General features: G+C 38.9%; 1 protein-coding gene across 1 annotated transcript in view; it reads right to left on the reverse strand.

Moving 5' to 3' along the window:
* PTPRU (protein tyrosine phosphatase receptor type U) overlaps positions 1-21,366 on the reverse strand; it is a 335,303-nt gene that overhangs the window by 270,626 nt on the left and 43,311 nt on the right. The window contains exons 5-6 of the mRNA XM_029283530.1: positions 4,512-4,783; positions 2,857-2,938 (exon numbers count right to left, since the gene is read on the reverse strand). Coding sequence (XP_029139363.1) covers positions 2,857-2,938; positions 4,512-4,783 — 354 coding nt within the window. The remainder of the gene's footprint in view (positions 1-2,856; positions 2,939-4,511; positions 4,784-21,366) is intronic.

Below are 21,366 nucleotides of genomic sequence, written 5' to 3' on the forward strand. Positions count from 1 at the left end.
TTATGACTTTCACTTCCTCTATTCGCTACAATGTAACCTTTTGTTTATTGCTGCTGGGTCTGCTGCCCATTACAATGTAACAAATTGCCTCCTGCACGATGCATCTCTCTGAACTTTCTTCTCCCTAACCTGGCAGTTAGGAAAAGGGGGGGGGGAGAAATACAAACATCCGGAACCTGGCTTATTTCTCCGATCTCAAAAGGAGGTGTGTCCCTCTCTCCATCCTGAATTATTTTTCCTGCAAAGAGCTTGCTTTTTGGATGACTTCCCTGTTCTAAGGAAGCGGCGTCTGTCTGTTTGGTGGAAAAAAAAATACTTCAAACAAAACTACAGTGTAGCATTTATTATATTTTGAAACTTTTGGATATTGGGCATCCCTGGAAAGATTTGTAATTTAGAGTATTATTTTACTTACTATACTGAAGATATTTGCTTTTTTCTGTCTCTTTCTTTGTCATTCTTAACAAGATAAAGGTTTTTAATGTGCAAAGAAAAAACTTTTTATAGCTTACATCTTGTGGCGAAAATATGTATTGCAATTTTAATCTCTGTTTTGGTGTTTGGAGATGTTTTTGACCTTCAGGAATTAACAAGAAGAAAAGATAAAGGTTTGGAAACAGCTGTGGGTTGTGTTTGTGATTTAAAAATTGTGGAGGCGGATGTATATGGATTCTTAATAAATATAGTTTCCACAAAAAGATTAAAAGACTCTTTTACTATGGAAATAGAAGACTTTTACCCACAGCTTGACTATGAGCTGATATTGGAAAAAATATTGGAAATGACAGAGGAGACGAAGTCATGGAGAAAAACTAAAGGTTATTTTGCAGAACCACAAGCTGAGCCTCAAACTCTAAAAGATCAACCTATAGGCCAAGAAGAAGCCTATATGCAACAGTATACACAATCTGAGATGGAAGAAGAAGTTACTGATCAATTGAATTCTGGACTGGACTATGAGCTGATATTGGAAAAAATATTGGAAATGACAGAGGAGATGAAGTCATGGAGAAAAACTAAAGACCATCTTCTAGAATCACAAGCTGAGCCCCAAATTTTAAAAGACCAATCTACAGGCCAAGAAGAAGCTTATTTGCAACAGTGTACACAATTTGAGATTAAAGAACCCACTGATCAATTGAACTTTAGAAAAAGTTTGGACCCAAAATCCCAGATTGAGACCTTAAATAACTATAAATCAACTAACCACTACAGAGGAGGATATTTCACAAGTCTGTGTACAAATGGAGAACTTTGAAGATCAAAAAATGACTATAAGTGAAGTTCTCCCATTGCTAAAATTAACAGGAATTGATAGCCAGACGCGATCGATTGAAAGTTATGACAACATGGATAATCAAGCTGAAATTATAATATGGAATAAAATGGACTATATTGCTTACATGATACTGGAAGAAGGGGAAGAGAATTTTGATCAGATCAATTTGTTGATAAACATTAGTACTCAAATACTGAGATTTGATGACATAGATGCAACATTACAGAAACCAGCTTGGTATAGAAAAAAAGCCAGAGTTAGATTTAAAAATGTGATTTAAAATTTTAATTATTGGGTCAAAAAGGCTTTAGAGATTTGGACTGATTTGACAATCTAATTGAGTAAATGAAAGCAGTAAGATAATAATTGGTGTAATAATATGTTTGTCTTAGATACGATAGTTAATTTGGTTGAGAGTTAAATTTTACTTAACAGGTCGAAATGATTCTTTTTTTGTTTTTTTACTCTGTTTATATAGAAAACTATTTTGTAATAGCAGAAGAATTAGAGAGATCTATGATAAGAGAAGAAAGGGTATTAATTAATGATGTATTAAATTAAGAGATGGAATATATGTGAAAATATTAGAATGTTATTCTTGGAATTATATGTGTGTTGTAGAAGGGATACCCAAAATTTTATTAATATGTTTGTTTAAGATTAATTGGAATATTTTAATTGAAATTAGTGGAGCTTAAAAGTGATTTTTGTAGATATAGTAAGGATGATTCTGTGGATTGATTGAATTTTAAGAATAAATAGATTAATCTAAATTTGTTATATCATGTGAGGAAATAGAGGGGGGAATTTTTAAGGTATTAATTTTAGTTATATATATATGACTTGTTTTGCTATGATTGATTACCCTTTCACCACGGTGTTTTCCTGAGCACTTTGATGTAAAAATAAAAAAAAACCCAATAAAATGTGTATTAAAAAAGGAGGTGTGAAGAGCTGTGGAACATCATACTACAAACGGAGCCGGACCGATGTTATCTTCCCTTTCCCATGATGGACTTAACACCTGGGGATTGGCCAGTCTGAACCATCCGGATGAACTGTGGGGTGGGATTTACTTAGGGACCCTTTAAAGTATCGATCTGTAAAGAATCTCTCAGATCCTGTCTATTATGCCTGCTATCAACTACTCTTAATAAAAGTTCCTGTTGGAAGAAATTGTTTCCAAGAGTTCTGCTTTCTTAAGATGTGGGATTGAAATGGGTCCTTACACCTATTTTAAGTTCTCATAATACACATCTTGTCTATTTAAATAAATCTCATATATAAATTAAAACCCCATTCTTTTTCAGTCTTATTCTAGCTTTCTTTCTTTACCAAATCATCAAAAGTTTCTTTATCTCAACTCATAAGAACATCTTATCTTCAAAATACACATATTAACTATTTAAATATATTCTATTTTAAGACATAAAAACATCTTCTTGACTGCATTATCTGTCATCTTCCCCAGGACCAAGTTTTTATTCTTTTAGACCAAAGCTAGTCATAAGGGTTCTGAGAGAAGTTAGTGCTATCAAGAGAATGGGAAAGTTGGCCAAAAGAACTGTTACACTTACAGCAGGGATAATTCAAGAGCAGGATGTCATCCAATCCCAAGTAGCCATGCCTTTCATTGGAAACGACTGCTTCAAACAATACCTAAGGATATAGGAGAGACATTCTGGTGTTACAGCTGGAATATCGGAGTAGAATTGAAGAGACCTTATTTCAACTCTGACTGAAATTCACTGGGTGACTCTGGGTTGGGCACTACCTTTATCTAACCTATTAACTAACCTATCTAAAGAAAATTGTGTAAGGAAGGAAAAACACAAATATCAACTTGAATTTTTGGAGGAAAAGGAGACACAAATGTACCACATATTCCCATTAACTGTTTTCATAATATTTTAATTTTGGTTGTGCCTTTGTTATTCTTCAAAGAACATAAGAAATCTAAGAAAATAAAATAAGGGTCTTATTTGGATGACTTGATTTACTGTTCCATATAAATGCCTGAAGTTTTGGCACCCCTGAAAATCTAAACTACTTTGGGCAACTTTGAGAGCAAAGGACCTGTCAAGCCAGTTGATATTCTGTTGCTACCCAAGGCTAATTTTTCCCCCCTCAATAAATTCTCTTTCAATTTGCAGGGTTATTGAAGAACTTCAGAGAATGCCATAAAGGGGATCATGGATTTTCAGCTACTTAGATTGAGGGGAAGACTATCTGAAGCCGATGATCAACTTCCTTTTGGGGACATGTGATAATAAATCTCATCTGATCATAAATTAGTACAAATCAGTAAGATTATATAGTGACAAGCATCCATCCCAGGAGGATAAAAAAGAATGGGCTAGTGACAATTAATTAATTATTAGACAATTACTATTGACAATCCAGTGAAATCCTCTTGTCTTGCATGTTTATCTTTCTCATAAATGAAGAGCTGGATTTCCATAGAATATTAAAGTCAAGTGCACTTCCAGTCAAACTCAACTTCTGTTGATTTCATGGAATATCAATGCAGCTTTTGGAACAACTGGAAGTGGTGTACCATTATATTTTTCTGTGACGGTCTTCTGAATTCTAGTCTACAATCTAAGATTTCTTGGCATTCTCCCAAGCAAGAAATAAAAGAATCCTGCTTAGCTTTTTCAGATCTTTAAAAGAGAGCTTGGTGCTGCCACCAATTTGGACACGTAACAAATAGACTATACTAATCTAGTGTTCATAGCTTGTAGTTCAGTAGATAACAGGAAATCCAGTAATTATCTCAACCCATTGCCTTAAACCATAGTATAGTATATTAATTACTTTAAATTTGGCATGTTCAATGAACACAATAAATGTGTTTTGCTAATCCATATGGTTTAGGTTGCTATATATAAATTCAGTCACACACTTCCCTTTTCAGAATTCCTGATTTCCCTCAAGCATTAGAATTTAGCCCAAATCTCCCACTAGGTTTCTCCAGAAAGGCAACTGTAGAAGATGACCAGGCTATGCCTGAGGGAGGAGTCAAGCACATCATCAGTCTCAAGTCCCTTCATGTCCACAAGAAATCTAAGTCCAGCTACTTTTAATTCTGTTGACTCTTATCTGCCGCCAATTTGCTTTGACCATTAGTGGTTCAGATTCTTGTACGCAGTGTTAGTATGCAATAAACATGTAGTCATTTGAACCACCTTGCTTCCTGATTTATTGCCACTGACAGCAACCCTCCTCTCACCTGGTACTCATTGGGCCAAAACATGCTGACAGCGAGCTCCACCTGATGCCATTGCCGTGCATGGGAGCCAGAGACATTCCACACCACACTTCCCAGTGGCCCTCCATTCATTTTGACAAAGACATTCAAAGTCCCAGGGCTGTGCCCATCCCGGCTGTACATGAAGTAGCTGAATTGGAGGCAGTGAGTGTCATTTTCGCTCAATGTCTGGAAAAGGATCTGTGCTTTCTGCCCTGGATTGTGCTGGGAGGAATTGACCATCAGATAAGAACCTGTAATGGTAAAAGAGGAGAAGAACACAATTTGTTCAAGCAGCAATATTTGAATCTGAGGTTCTGCATGGTGACATAAACTCATAATGGCATAAGAAACTTGGGCATGAATCTGCAGTAACTTTTCTTGTTCTTTGTACTCCCAGCAACCTTACAGATCCAGTTTAGTAAAATACATGTAAGAGAAGAGCAGGCAGAGCTGGTGGGGGTGGAGTTAAGTATATCATTATCTTAAGAGTCTTTACATTGCCATCAATGATTCAAGTCCAATCCTTCTTGAGTTCCTTTGACCTAATCTAGCACCAATTTAGTACTGAACTTTAGTTCACTAGATTCTTTTGTATAGGCTTAAGCAGTAAACCTTTGAACTGTAATCAAAGGTACAGTCCTGATCCTTTGTGCCTAACAAGACACGGCATACTTCAGACTTGTAGATTTTTAATGCTGGTCCAAAGCTTCAAGCCAATCAACTGGACAGGGCAAAAACACTGACTGGAATAGGCAGAAAGTAGACTAAGGCTCCCACTCCTATCTTGAAACCCTCATAACAACAACAACAACAACAACAACAACAACATGTTAAGTGACTCACAATAGATCTTTGTTTGTTTATGGCAGAATTTGGGAGAATATTAAAACAGTCCAAAATTAGGTTTTTATCCCATTTGGCTTCTTCTTATGGAAATTTAAGGGTGGGAACCTGATCACCTCCAAAGACACTACATTTTTACAAATGCATACAAACTAAATGCCATGCAAACCCAATCACTGCTTGTATTATAGTCAAGGAGATCATGAGACTTATTTACCTTTCCTCTAGAATTCCTACAGTCTTCATTGCCTGAAACGCCTAACTCCACCTGGATCAAGCCATTTAGTTTCCATTCTTCATTCTTGAATCATTTAACATTAGTTGCTTCTGACTAAACAGCACTTCATTGGTTATTACAATACCCAGAGGCCATCAGTGAAATAAACCTTGATGCTTCTTGGCAGCAAGAGAACAGAGCAGCTATCTGTCCTGGATCAAATCCTGGATCAGAATTTTTAGAATTTTTACTTTCCATTGTTCCATGGTACTTCCAGAAATATCAGGAAACATGATACAAGGAGTGGCTCAGGATACTGTATATTACTACCTGGAGCCTCTAGTGAGAACTGATACCAGATGAGATGTCCCTTCAAGCAACTCTAACAAAATGAAATTCAACGTAGAGAAAAGTAAAGTCTTACACTAGGCAAGAAAAACCAAAGGACACATATAGATTGGGTGAAACCAGGCTTAATAGAGGCAACTGTGAGAGAGATCTTGGAGTCTTAGTGGACAATCAATTAAATATGAGGCAACAGTGTGTGGCGGCAGCCAAAAAAGCCAACACAGTGCTAGGCTGCATTAACAGAGGGATAGAATCAAGATCACGTGAAGTATTAATACCACTTTACAATGCCTTGGTAAGGCCACACTTGGAATACTGCATCCAGTTTTGGTCACCACGATGTAAAAAAGATGTTGAGACTCTAGAAAGAGTACAGAGAAGAGCAACAAAGATGATTAGGGGACTGGAGGCTAAAGCATATAAGGAACGGTTGCTGGAATTGGGTATGTCTAGTTTAACAAAGAGAAGGACGAGGGGGGTCATGATAGCAGTGTTCCAATATCTCAGGGGCTGCCACAAAGAAGAGGGAGTCAAGCTATTTTCCAAAGCGCCTGAAGGCAGGACAAGGAGCAATTAACAGAGGGATTCAATCAAGATCATGTGAGGTACTAATACCACTCTATAAAGCCTTAGTAAAACCACACCTAGAATACTGCAATCAATTTTGGTCTCCACACTATAAAAAAGATGTTGAGACTCTGGAGAGAGTGCAGAGAAGAATAACACGGATGATTAGGGGACTGGAGGCTAAAACATATGAAGAATGGCTACAGGAACTGGGCATGGCTAGTCTAGTGAAAAGAAGGACCAGGGGAAACATGATAGCAGTGATCCAATATTTGAGGGGCTGCCACGGAGAGAAGGGGGTCAACTTATTTTCCAAAGTACCTGAAGACAAGGAATAACATATGGAAACTGATCAAGGAGAGATTCAACCTGAAAATAAGGAGAAATTTCCTGACAGTGAGAACAATCAACCAATGGAACAGATTGCCTTCAGATGTTGTTAGTACTTCATCACTGGAGGCTTTCAAGAAGAGAGTGGACTGCCATCTGACAGAAATGGTTTAGGGACTCCTGCTTGGGCAGGGGGTTGGACTAAATGACTTACAAGGCCCCTTTCAATTATTCTATTCTATTCTATTCTATTCTATTCTATTCTATTCTATTCTATTCTATTCTATTCTATTCTAATTAACTCCACAAATGGGGACAGCACTGCAGTGGATTCACTGGCCAGGAGTCCATTTTGGCTGATAAAAATCTCTCCAGAGAGGAGGAGAGATTTTTAGGATTGCCTACTCACACTCTACAAAAGTGCTCCTCACAAGGAGACCTTCAAGCCAGGGTTTAATTCCTGGCAACTGCTTGGAGTTGTCTCTGCAACCTCTGTCCTTCCCAGAATACACCACATGGACTGCCTTTGCTTTGTCTAACAGATGGATCAGTCTAGAATTGTCCATATTAACAACGCTGGTACAAAGGCATAAAGTCAATGAAGATGATCCAAGTGGTAAATTAGTGTACTGGGCATGTGTTAGAGATGTTCTGCTGTCTAGATGAAACAGCATCCATCCATCTATCCGTCTATCCATCCATCCATCCAATTTCTGTAGCTGCCCATCTCACAAAATCAATTAAAACCATATAGAAACAAAACTGAAAAATAAATATAGCACCCGAGAAAAATTGTAAAAATAAGTATTAATATAAGCTAGAAAAGTGGCCCTTAACACATTCGGGACCCCCAAGCCCACACATATGTTCAAGGCCTTATGAAAGGCCAAGATGTTCAAGGCCTTATGAAAGGCCAAGAGGGCTGATCCATTTTCATCTCTGGAGGGAGAATGTTCCACAGGGCAGGGGCTATGGCTGAGAAGTCACTTTTTGAACAACACAGGAAAAGGTGGTGTAAAATGTATATGCTGTATGACTACAAAGGATGTATTAATAGAGGTGGGACTTACATGACAACACTCCATCTGCTCCCTACTGATTAGACTGCCATTCCATTGCTATTACAGGTAATCCTCCCCTTATGACAGCTCATTCAGTGACCATTCAAAGTTACAACGGCACTGAAAAAAGTAACTTATGATCATTTTTCACACTTACAACCATTGCAACCTCGCCACAGTCATGTGATCAAAAATCAGCCGCTTGGCAACTGACTTATAATCATGATGACTGCACTGTCCTGGGGTCCTGTGATCACCATTTGTGACCTTCTGACAAGCAAAATCAGTGAGGACGCTAGAGTCACTTCACAACAACTAATTCAACAATTGCAATGATTCACTTAACAACTGTGGCAAGAAAGGTAGTAAAATGGGACAAAACTCAACAAATGTCTCATTTAGCAACAGAAATTTCAGGTTCAATGGTGGTCATAAGTCAAGGATTACCTGCATTGCTCTTTTTAAAAGCAAGTATACACACACACACACAAACATACACTATATATATACACATACACATACATACACATACAGTACATAGAGATAGATAGATAGATAGATAGATAGATAGATAGATAGATAGATAGATAGATAGATAGATAGATAGATAGATAGATAGATAGATAATTATTATTATTAATAATAATAATAATAGTAATAATAGTAATAAAGTTGGAAGGGACCTTGGAGGTCATCGAGTCCAACCCCCTGCTCAGGCAGGAAACCCTACACCATTTCAGACAAATGGCTGTCCAGTCTCTTCTTAAAAACTTCCAGTGTTGGAGCATTCACCGCTTCTGGAGGCAGGTTGTTCCACTGGTTAATTGTTCTGTCAGGAAGTTTCTCCTTAGTTCTAGGTTGCTTCTCTCCTTGATCAGTTTCCATCTGTTGCTTCTTGTCCTGCCTTCAGGCAGATAGATTTCTGTTTCACACCATATCTAGCTTTTTGTCATTTTTTTCCTGATAACAACTGGACTAAAAGAAAGCGCCAAGGTCTAAGTCATCCCAGGAGCTTCAATGGCTGAAGATGGATTAAATCCAGCTCTCTCTGCTCCTGGACCTACTGTATGCTGTCCCTACTAACCACACATTGATAATTATGTTGCAAAAGCTTGGATCAACAGCCATCTCTCAAATTGATTTCTAAAGCAATTGATGGTAAAAGATTATAGGGGCTGTAGTCCCGGTGAACAACAGATTGCTTGTCCCTGTTCTTTGCCATTACCCCATTCTAGTTTTGCTGCAATATTATTATATAAACAGAGAAGGCACCTTTATACATATTCCAACCATCTGGTCCGTCTATTTCAGTTCTGCCAACTCTGATCAGCAGCAGCTGGCCACAAGATTTCTCCCCAGACAGATCATGGGAACTGCCACTGAGCTACAGCATCCTGTTCACACGACGATGAAGAAAATTCCCCAAAGATACTCCTTTCCCATCATAACCTATATAGATGATCTTCCCAGAAATTAAAACTGCTCCCAAATGGCAGTTTTCCAGAAGGGACATCAATTGACCAAGAAAACAAAAATAAACATAGAGGTAGCCCTTGACTTACAGCTATTCATTTAGTGACTGTTTGAAGTTATGAGAAAATGTGAAAAAGTGATTTATGACCGGTTTTCACACTTACAACCACTGCAGCATCCTCATGATCATGTGATCAAAATTCGGGTGCTTGGCAATTGGCATGTACTTATGACAGTTGCACTGACCTGGGGTCATGTGATCACCATTTGTAACCAGCGTGGCTGGCTTGCAAAAAGCAAAGTCAATGGGGGAAGCCAGATTCATTTATCAACTGCATAATTCACTTAACAATTGCAATGATTCACTTAGCAACTGTAGCAAAAAAAGTCATAAAATAGGGCACAACTCACTTAACCACTGTCCGGCATAGCAAGAGAAATTTTGGACTCTCTTGTATCATAAATCAAGGACTATTTGTAAAGGCACTGGGCAAAAAAAAACAAACCTGGGGTTTTATTTGTTTTTTTAACATGCTTGTCATCTTGGATTCTGTAAGTAACAAGAATGATCCCATTTATTTAAATCAAGTCTTGGTTTCCCGATAGCAACCTTTAAATTTTTAATTGTGTTTATTCATTTAATTTACACAAAGGGATATGATTCTCTCTCTCTCTCTCTCTCTCTCTCTCTCTCTCTCTCTCTCTCTCTCTCTCTCTCTCTCTCTCTCTTTCTTTCTTTCTTTCTTTCTTTCTTTCTTTCTTTCCAGAATTCCTCTTCAAACAGAATCAGCCCAAGAGGGGAAGCAACAGTTATTTCACCAGGAGGGTGGTTGGCAATATGACATACTGTACATCCACACAACTCTTCCCTGCCTTCTACTGGGTGTCAACAGAGCTACAAAACCACCTCCCTTATCACAACACACTGCAATTCTCACACAATTTGCAGAGATTCCTTTCAAAGACATAAGATCCAAAGACTAAAGATAGCCATAAAATCCAAGCCACAGCTGGGATGGGGAGAACTTCCACCATTTTGTATTGGCATCTGCCACATTTCTTTGCTTTTGGGATTGGGCTCAGGGACCACCACTTATCTACCCAAAATAACGGGTAGGTGGAGTGGGGGAAGCTGAGTCAAACAGAAACAAGGAGGAAATAATTGGCAGTGTTGGAAAAAAGAGTATGAGACTAATGTTTTGCCTATTTTCCCAACTAAGAAATCTTAAGCTCCAGAAATGATGTTCCTTAATTATGACTTGGATCAACAGAGAAAGAGAGACAAAAAAACCCCAACCCTGTATAAAATAAAATACACTTACACTTTTCTCTTGTAAGTTTTCTTTTAATTAAACCTGATGTGCTGCCTTTTAGACTCACAAAGGACACCTAAAGATTGCTCATAAAGTTGCACTATCAGAAATAATAAGTGAAATTGCATTAATCTGAAACATCAATTTGAGATGGCTCTGGAAGCAGTTCAGATAAAACTGAAATAGGGAGACAGCCTCTGATGGCAGTGTTACATTATAACGACATGGCTTGAAAGGAGGAAGGAGAGAATAGAAAAGGGAAAAAGCAAACTTAGCTAACCAATCTTAATGGCCAATAAGAATTTCTGTAACTCCGCATTCCATTCTGAATTGCTCCAGTCTCTTTAAAATGCTTTGATGTACATAAGGTTAATATATTTTGTATAAAATTACTTCCATTTTTCTTTGTCTTCTCTTTATTTTTATTTTAGGAGATGGTTACAAGCACAACCAAGAGAGAAAATAAAGAGAAATGGAAAAGAAATTTTACAAGTTGTATTAAAATGTTAATAGGGAAAAATTATTGAGGGAAGCTACTTTAAGAAACAGAAGTGGCTCAAGATCTTTATAGTAAGCTGAATTTGGATAAGGGGTTGACACATGTCATTATAATGCCAAAGTTATAGGGAACATGAAATGACATGTGCACAGATCATTCCTCCTTTATGGAAGGGAGGGAGGGAGGGAGGGAGGGAGGGAGGGAGGGAGGGAGGGAAGGAAGGAGATGGGAGGTGGTGTTTTAAGGAATGAGAAAATAAAAAAATATTTTCATTATGTGAAACCAAATGCAACCCCTTTGAGTCAAATAACAGCATCTTAAGGAGATTTTGAGGATGAGCTGCAGACTCAGTTTTGAGGCATAACCTTCTTAAAGCTGTTGTCATTATTTTTAAAACCTTGGACCACAGTATTGTCTCATCCTTTAGCATCTTACTAGACTAAAGTTTGCTAAGCAGGCAAATGCTCACATCTCCATATCCTGTATATTAAAAGCACATTTATTCCATAAGAATACATTTGTGGATGGGTCAGGGTAACATGCCCCATTCACAGAAGGGGAATGCAAGCAGGCTTGAAGAAAATTTAAATTTACCAAAGTACAAACAATCAGTTCCAGATAAAGATCCTCATGTCCAAGAGTGAACAAAGGGAAGAGGCAAAGATGGGGAAAAGTGGGATTGGGTGGAATTCTTAACTATAGTCCATATTGCAAAATTGTGTTGTTGGGTCCCCATAGATTACTCTGGAAATTATACTGTAGATTTTATATACAGAAAAGCAGGGTAGATATCATTTTATTGAATGAATAAGTAAAAAAATGTGAACTGAGATGATCTTTCATTAGACAGAAAGAATATTGATCTCAAAGGGCATCAAGAAGTTTCATTGTCCATCCAGCAGACACTTCAACAGTCGGGACCCAAATTATTAACAGCTGAAAACTGCCTAGCAACCACAAAGACCATTTTTCCGGATAGGTTTGTACGAGAGGGCTCCAGAGAGGCTGTCTTCTCCAGCATAATTTTATCAGGCATCTTTAAGAATTGGAAAGAATTCAGAATTTCACCCAGTGTGTGATCTTCCACCACAGAGAAGTAATAACAATGCCTCCTGCAGTGCAGCATAATTACCTTATAACTGGGAATTTCTGTAGCTCTGAGTTTTTCTCACTCTACATGTGATTTCACCTTCCATGCTACTACTAAAGCTACCACATCCCACTCTGCCTACAGGAGGCTTCATGAAGGAAGCTGCACTCCAATGGACTTTTATTTGCCAGAAAGCTAATTAAAGTCTGTACCTGGATATCATCTCAGAGAGATATAGAATTTGTTAAAAACTGATATTTGTGTGATGGGTTTGCCACATAATTCAGCCCACTGATATAAAGCAACATTTCCCAGTTTTGGTATCCTTGCAAAGTTAGTACTGATCTTCCCATTTTTTACAAGGAAAGGAAAGGAAAGGAAAGGAAAGGAAAGGAAAGGAAAGGAAAGGAAAGGAAAGGAAAGGAAAGGAAAGGAAAGACATGGATAGGGATGGGATGAGATGAGATGAGATGAGATGGGATGGGATGGGATGGGGAGAGGAGAGGAGAGGAGAGGGAGGGGGAAAGGGGTTTAACCATTTCCAGGGAGGCACATACATTGTTTTTTTACTTCTGATTTTTTAAAAAGAGATTTAATTAAGATCCTTTTCATGAAGTAGCATGCTTTGTTTCCCCCCACCCCCCATGAAAGCAGAAACATGACACAGGTAGTCCTTGACTTACGACTATTCATTTAATAGCTGTGGTTGCCGGCGCCTCGGCATAGTCAGCTGACCCCATCGCTGTCTATAGGGGGCGAAATTTTGGCCCCCTCAGAGAGGGCGCGCAACTTGGGTGTCCTCCTGGATCCACGGCTGACACTGAAAGATCATGTGTCGGCCGTGACCAGGGGGGCGTTTTATCAGGTTCGCCTGATCCACCAGTTGCGCCCTTTTCTGGACCGGGACGCTCTGCGCACAGTCACTCAGGCTCTCGTCACCTCCCGCCTGGACTACTGTAATGCTCTATACATGGGGCTCCCTGTGGGGAGCATCCGGAGACTGCAACTGGTCCAGAATGCGGCNTCCGGACGATTCCGGACCTCCTACCTTTTCGCCGCGCCCTCAAGACATGGCTTTTTCAACAAGCGGGTCTGGCCTAGGGAGAATTTTTAAATAGGGACAATTTTAATTTAAATCTTAATTAATTATACAGCGAAAAAAATATTTGGTTTTTAATAGGTTTTTATGGGGGGACGATGTTTTATGTGTTTTAATATGCTGTGAGCCGCCCTGAGTCCTATGGGGAGAAGGGCGGCATATAAATCCATGTAAATAAAAATAAATAAATAAAATAGCTGAAGTTACAATGGGGCTGAAAAGTAACTTATGATAGATCTCCATATTTACAATCATTGCAAGATTGCCACAGTCACGTGATCAAAATTCAGGCACTTGGCGACTGGCATGTATTTATGATGGTTGCAGTGTCTTTGGGTCATGTGATCACCATTTGCAACTTTCCTAACTGGCCTCCAACAAAGTCAATAAGGGAAGTCGGATTCGCTTAACACCCATGTGTTTCATTTAACAACCACAGCAAAAAAACCATCGTAAAATTGGATGTGACTCAACCGTCTCACTTAGCAATAGAAGTTCCAGTCTCAATTATGGTCGTAAGTTAAGGACTATCTGTACTCACAGCATCAGAAGCAACAAGCTCAGGTTGCGTTACCTTTTTATTCTGGTGCTCAGAAAAAGACCGGCCTATGAAATTCTATGCTTCTCCAAGTCTTGTATTCTCCAAGGCCTATCATGGGACAAATCCTAAGTTGAGAAGAGCATATCTTTCTTCCTCTGTCCTTACCACTTACTATAGAGCAGGACTGGGGAACCATGGCTGGCTCAGGAATTCTGGGAGTTGGAGTCTACAAGTCATAAAGGGGACATAGTTCCCTGCCTCTGCTATAGAAAGACAATTTAAAGCATCCTGTCATATTCTATTGTATTAGAAATATTATTGTTTTGGACAGGAAGGCTGTGCAGAGAGTGGTGAGGACAGAAGAAAATATTATTAGAAGTTCAATTCCTTCTATCTAGGTCATGGCATAGAAGCATTGCTTGACCAGGGTCTGCAATATTGTCTGGAATGCTACACATCTTCTCCAATGACCAGTTTTCTTTGTTACCTTCTTGGAGGAGACTTTGCAGTATCCGAAGCAGAACACCTAGATTCTGTAATAGCTTTGTACCATATAGTATCAACCTTGCTCAATAGTAGTAACTGTGAGAGGGACCTCGGAGTCCTTGCTCAATAGTAGTAACTGTGAGAGCGACCTTGGAATCCTAGTGGACAGTCACTTAAATATGAGCCAGCAGTGTGCTGCAGCTGCCAAAAAGGCCAACACAGTGCTAGGCTGCATTAACAGAGGGATAGAATCAAGATCACGTGAAGTGTTAATACCACTTTACAATGCCTTGGTAAGGCCACACTTGGAATACTGCATTCAGTTTTGGTCACTGCGATGTAAAAAAGATGTTGAGACTCTAGAAATAGTACCGAGAAGAGCAACAAAGATGATTAGGGGACTGGAGGCTAAAGCATATAAGGAACAGCTGCTGGAATTGGGTATGTCTAGTTTAATGAAGAGAAGGATGAGGGGGGACATGATAGCAGTATTCCAATATCTAAGGGGCTGCCACAAAGAAGAGGGAGTCAAGCTATTTTCCAAAGCGCCTGAAAGCAGGACAAGAAGCAACGGATGGAAACTCATCAAGGAGAGAAGCAACCTAGAACTAAGGAGAAACTTCCTAACAGTTAGAACAATTAACCAGTGGAACAACCTGCCTCCAGAAGTGGTGAATGCTCCAACACTGGAAGTTTTTAAGAAGAGACTGGACAGCCATTTGTCCGAAATGGTATAGGGTTTCCTGCCTGAGCAGGGAGTTGGACTAGATGACCTCCAAGTCCCTTCCAACATCATCATTATTATTATTATTATTATTATTATTATTATTATTATTATTATTATTATTATTATTATTATTATTATTAACTCACAAGACTCTTTCTTTCCCTATGTATTTCAAAATGGATTGTGATTTTATATGTGTGTGTTGTGTGTGTATTTATATATAGTATATGTTTATGCATGTGCATGTCTGTGTATGGGTATATATTTTCTTTTGAGAATGAGCATTAGAATTTCTTTTTTTAATGTATGTAGTGTGTTTACAGAAAAAAGTGACAATAACAGTTATCTTATTTTAAGTTAGACACTTCAGGCAACTAATTATTGATGTCATTAAAGGACAGCATTTTTAGTTATTTATTTCATCATTTTTCTTGATTGTCAGAAAGAGGACAGAATATTGACTTAGGTAATAAAATAATTGGATGGGGTATTAATTATTTTGATAGGGACTGGATCAGATAAAAATATCATTCAGTACTTATCTATATCAGATGATGAAATGCCTCCAATCTCCCATGAGACATAAGTCATCTTCTACATAGAATGTTTTTATTGGTCTCATAATCTAGGATTCATGAAAGAAACCTATTCTATTAATACCATCTCTGCAGACAATCTTCCCTTAATTAGGATATCACCTTTCAACACCATAACGGAATCCATCCATAATGTAAAATGTTTTGAGACTAGCATTAATTTTTGTTTACCTCTACACTGTTGTTTTTCAACCTTGGCAAGTTTTAAGATGGGTGGATAAATTCAGGGAGTTGAAGTCCATCCCTCTTGAACTTGCCAAGATTGAGAAACACTACTTTATACCATAAGAAGACTCTTTTTTTAAGCAAAGGGAAGTCGACAACACTCAACTCTGCTTGGGGAATGTGGTACACCCTTTTCTTAACTTTACCACTTCTATGAAGGTTAAAGCTGTTAAAGCCAGAATCAAAGATCCTATGATGAGACAGAATTGTGCCTTCGACATACAACATTGAGAAGTGAACAGAAAAAAAAATCTATTAAATAAGGACAGGAGCAATAAGGAGCAAAAGATATAGGACCTATACTCAATATAAATCTGGCTTGATTCATAGATCCTATGGGACCGTCCACTTTAGAGCTGTAATCAAAGCAACTTATATTTTTCCAGCTTTGTCCTAAACCTTATCGGTGTCAACTCTTGAGTGGAATGAAGAAATTGTGAGTAAAACCGAAGATTTTCCCCATTTCATTTTGCATGCAGGAGACATGATTAGATTTTGAAACTTCTCTCTCTCTCTCTCACGTGCACATATATGTATTCAATCCTTCTGCATTAATGCTTTAAGCCTAAAACATACAGCAATTTCCTCTTGTTGTTTAAACTGGTAAAATCGAGCTGTACTTTGTGCTATTCTTGTACATCTGAAATGCTTCTCAGCTGCAAAATTGAGAACAAAAGTAGCTCAATCATAGAAATGTCAAGGCTGGATTGACAGTTGCAGAGTGAGGGGGCAGGAATTTGGATTGGGGCCACTTGGTGGAAAATGAGCTGTTAAAGTTTTTTATCTGCATGGTTATCCCGAGGAGGAGGAGGAGGAGGAGTTTTCCATGAAAGTGATTCCTCTTCACAAATCAAAGTTTCCTGTACTGTACTTTTTGTACATTTTGTCTCCTCAGAATATACTTGGGGGGGGGGCAGAAAAAGCACCTGTTCTTCTTCTATGTCATACTAAATATTAAACAATGTCAGCAATTTTTCTTCCTCACTTCTATTATGTTTGTATGGTTTGTACCTGCAGAAGCATCCCCTGGTCCATATGGTCCACACCTGACAAAGCATCTCCTGGTCCATATATAATCCACATCTGAAAGAAGGGTCCTCTAGTCCATATGGTCTGTATCTGAAGAAGTATTTCTGGTCCATATGGTCTGTATCTGAAAAAGCATCCTTGGTCCATATGGTCCATATCTGAAAAAACCATTCCTGGTCCAAATGTCCATATTTAAAGAAACATTTCTGGTCCATATGGTCTGTATCTGAAGAAGCATCCTCTGGTCCATATGATACATATCTGAAAAAGTGTCATTGGTCCATATGGTCCCATATGTGAAGAAGCATTTCTGCTCCATATGGTCTGTATGTGAAAAAGTATCACTGGTCCATATGATCCATAGCTGAAAAGGCATCATTGATCCATATGGTCCCATATGTGAAGAAGCATTTCTGCTCCATATGATCTGTCTCTGAAGAAGCATTTCTGCTTCATATGGTCTATATCTGAAAAAGGATCGCTGTCCATATGGTCCATATTTGAAGAGGCATCCCTTGGTCCATATGGTCCCTATTGGGAAAAAAGCATCTCTCGAGTTTGTTTGCCATGAAAACAAAAAGAGTTAATCTGGCAAACAAAGCTGACTCCATACTGGTAAAAAGAGAGTGGGGGGAAAGCAGTAGCAGCTGCCATCCCTGGCTAAGAAGGGAGTCCATTAACAAGCAGATCAATATTTCTCTTCTTGTTCCAGCCCGTTCACCAGGCTCAGTGCAATTTAAGGACAGCTTTAACTGACATCAGCAACACAGACCACACTTTCTTTTCTCCTCTATCTTTCCAAATAGAGCTAAGGGGATAGTTCTTTGTGTGTATGCTTGTGCGTGTGTCACTTAACACTGGCAATCCTACCTTTCTTATATAAATATAGGTCAAAGCTGCTAAATTAAAAGAGCTCAGTTTGTACCTGACGGGCTTTTATGTGTTTTCTGTTACAGGATGCAATCCAAGGGAACTATGCCTGTGAAATCCAAAGTGGGTAGCCTGAAAGAGAGTGGCCGCCGGCCCCAAACCAATGAAATGCTTGCATAGTTTTGAACATTATTATTAAAAGATTGTATTCAGTCTCCTGGGGGGCTCTGTCAGCCCCCAGAGACAGCCCAAACAAGCCGTACCAGCCACAAGCGGACACATGAAAATTATTGCAAGATTACAGTAACAAAATCTTGCAAATCTGAAAAAAAAAACCTTCTCTCCTCTCTCGCCTTTACGGTCTTAAGTACCAGGGAGGGTCATTTCTGAGACATTTGCCACATCCCCATTGCTTCTGTGGGCTAAGCTGTCTTTTATCTGACCATTGGCTTAGTTTGCTGCTCCTCCTGCCACTTTCTCTCAAGACATTCTCACAGACCACTGCAATCTCAAAGACAGGTTCTTCTTGTGCCATAAATATGCTCTAGCGTTTCTCAACTCCAGCAACTTTAAAAGAAGCAACGGATGAAAACTAATCAAGGAGAGAAGCAACCTAGAACTAAGGAAAAATTTTCTGACCGTGAGAACAATTAATCAGTGGAACGGGCCTCCAGAAGTTGTGGATGTGCTATCACTGGAGACTTTAAAGAAGAGATTGGACAACCATTTCTCTAAAATGGTACAGGGTTTCCTGCTTGAGCAGGGGTTGGACTAGAAGACCCCAAAGGTCCCTTCCAACTCTGTTATTCTGTTAAATGTGTGGACTTCAATTCCCAAAATTCTCTAGCTAAAATTCTAGGAATTGAAATCCACCCATCTTAAAGTGGCTGAGGTGGAAAATATAGCTCTAGAACAGGGGTCTTCAAATTTGGCCCTTTTTTGACTTGTGGACTTCAACTTCCAGAATTCCTCAGCCAGGCACACTGGCTGAGGAATTCTGGGAGTTGGTCCACAAGTCATAAAAGGGCCACGTTTGAAGACCCCTGCTCTAGAATATAGCAAAGTATTCTAATACACACTGAATGCTGATGCCCTTGATTAAACTGTAACTGCCAGGGATCGAAAGAATTAGACAGCAGGTGACAAGAAACGGCTCTGCCTGAGGCCTTGAAGCGTTGATAGTATTGCAGCAGATGGATCAACCTTTTCTTATTTTTCTGCCATCTGAATCAAGCCCGAGATTTGGATACCTTTCAAAATTACATAAGAACCAAATGTTGGTTATTCCATCCAATTTCAGATATATATTTCAGCTTGGCTGCAGCTTCCCTCTTTATCCCTCAAGACTTTGGATAGACAGCAACACTCTAACTCACACACACTCTATGTATCATCCTGTTATCAAAAATATCCAGTGAATCAATACTCTATGCCTCCATGTAAGAGTGTGAGAGAAAAATAATGTTCGATTGGGCTGCAGTGAGTCTTAAATTTTCTTTAGAAAAGCCATCCAAGAATCCAGCTAATGATTTTGGAGTGTAACATCAGAGAGACCTTAAAAGACCAGACTCTTGAGAAAATGCTCAGCATCAGCTGAAATTTATTCTCTATTCAACATTTCTTTTTATCTTATTCCAATTTAAGATGCAACCAGCATGATTGTCATCACATACATATTCTTAGGAGAAATAACCATGGTATTAAACTGGATACAACAATATTCATGCTATTACTAAAAAGCAGCTATGAGACCCCAATTCAGATCACAAAACTCCTTCCCTCATACTCCATATGCTAAAAGGAACTTTATTTCCAATGAGCAATTAGTAAGGTAGAGAAAGAAAAATTATATAGTGTTTTTCTCTGACCCTGCCCTGATTAATGACACAATGAGAATAATGTCTGGAACCCTTAAATCCACACCGCACTCATGACTCCATGTTCTTTCTAACATTGCCCCTGGGTAACAACAATACACAGTTGTTGGGTAACAACAATACACAGTTGTTGAGAGTAGAGCAAGATAAACACACCACTGACTCCTAGAGATCTTCCAATACATAAAAGATTAGACTCTCTACCTCTCACCAAGCTTAAATCTAGGAAACCACAGTTTGGAATAACATACTACAGTCTTATAATCTAGATGAAGAATAGCGATTAAGATGAGTGGCTTTTAATAACCACAACCAAACAGATCACATAGACCCACGAAAAGCAGTTCCAGGAATGCAGTTGCCCTGAAAAATATGGAGCCACCTGAATAGAATCAGGACAGGCCATGCCAGAACTAAGGCAAAGCTTTTTAAGTGAAGAATGGCCAAGAGTTCATAATACAACTGTGGTGGTACACCGGAACAAACTACTACACATACAGTTCAAGAATGTCTCCTCAGGAAATTTTAAGGCAACCTGGAATGATCCCATCACAGCCACACCAGAAGCAGTTACATAGTTAGTTTCCTTAGATATCAAATTATAACATCTATCCCATTGCAATATTATGGCTTCATATTATGGTGATTTTATTATAGTATAGATTTATATTAATTTAATATATTATCTCCTAAATAGTATTGTCCACATACATATACATATACATATACATACACATACACATACACATATAGACAATACTATTTAGAAGATTTTATACACACACATACATACAATACTATATAGGAGATTATATATTAAATTAAGATAAAACCATTATATATATATATATATATATATATATATATATATATATATATATATATATATATATATATATATATATATATATATATATATATATATATATATATATATATATATATATATATATATGTAGGTCTTTAGTTATTCGGGTTTTCTCCCGCGTAGAATTAGAAGTGTCTTGGCGACGTTTCGACGAAGTTACATTCGTCATCTTCAGGCTGGTGTCTTCAGCTTCGTGCTTCTGGGAGTAGTGTGTGTGACTGCAGCTGTTTCTTCCTTTTAACTGCCAGTGGGGTTTGAGCTGATTGGGTGGGAGCTTGGCTGTGTTCTGATTGGGTGGAGGTGTGTTCTGATTGGTTAAGGAGCTTGGCTGTGCTCTGATTGGATGGGGGGTTGGCTGTGCTCTGATTGGATGGGGGAGTGTTCTGTTTGGGTGGGGGCTTTGTTGTGCACAGCCAAGCTCCTTAACCAATCAGAACACACCTCCACCCAGGCGCGAGGCTGTTGGGGGTTTGGGGATGTTCCCCAACAGCCTCGCGCCTGAGAAAGAGTGGAGAGGAAGGGACCAGCACTCTCTCGTGCCTGAGAAAGGGTGGGGAGGAAGAGACCAGCACTCACGTGCACACGGAGGAAAGATCGAACGGGGGAACGGAGGTTAGAAAGGGCGAGGAGAGGAGGGCAGGACCAGGGAGCTGTGAGGGAGAGAATACCTTCGCACCCCCAATGACCCCCCACCAGAGGAAAGAGGGGGAGGAGGAAACCGACACCCATACGTGCATGGAGGAAAGATCCAACCGGAGAGCTGAGGCCAGAAAGG

The sequence above is a fragment of the Protobothrops mucrosquamatus genome, unplaced genomic scaffold (genome assembly GCF_001527695.2).
Source record: "Protobothrops mucrosquamatus isolate PMUCROS unplaced genomic scaffold, P.Mucros_1.0 scaffold116, whole genome shotgun sequence".
NCBI classification, from domain to species: Eukaryota; Metazoa; Chordata; class Lepidosauria; order Squamata; family Viperidae; genus Protobothrops; species Protobothrops mucrosquamatus.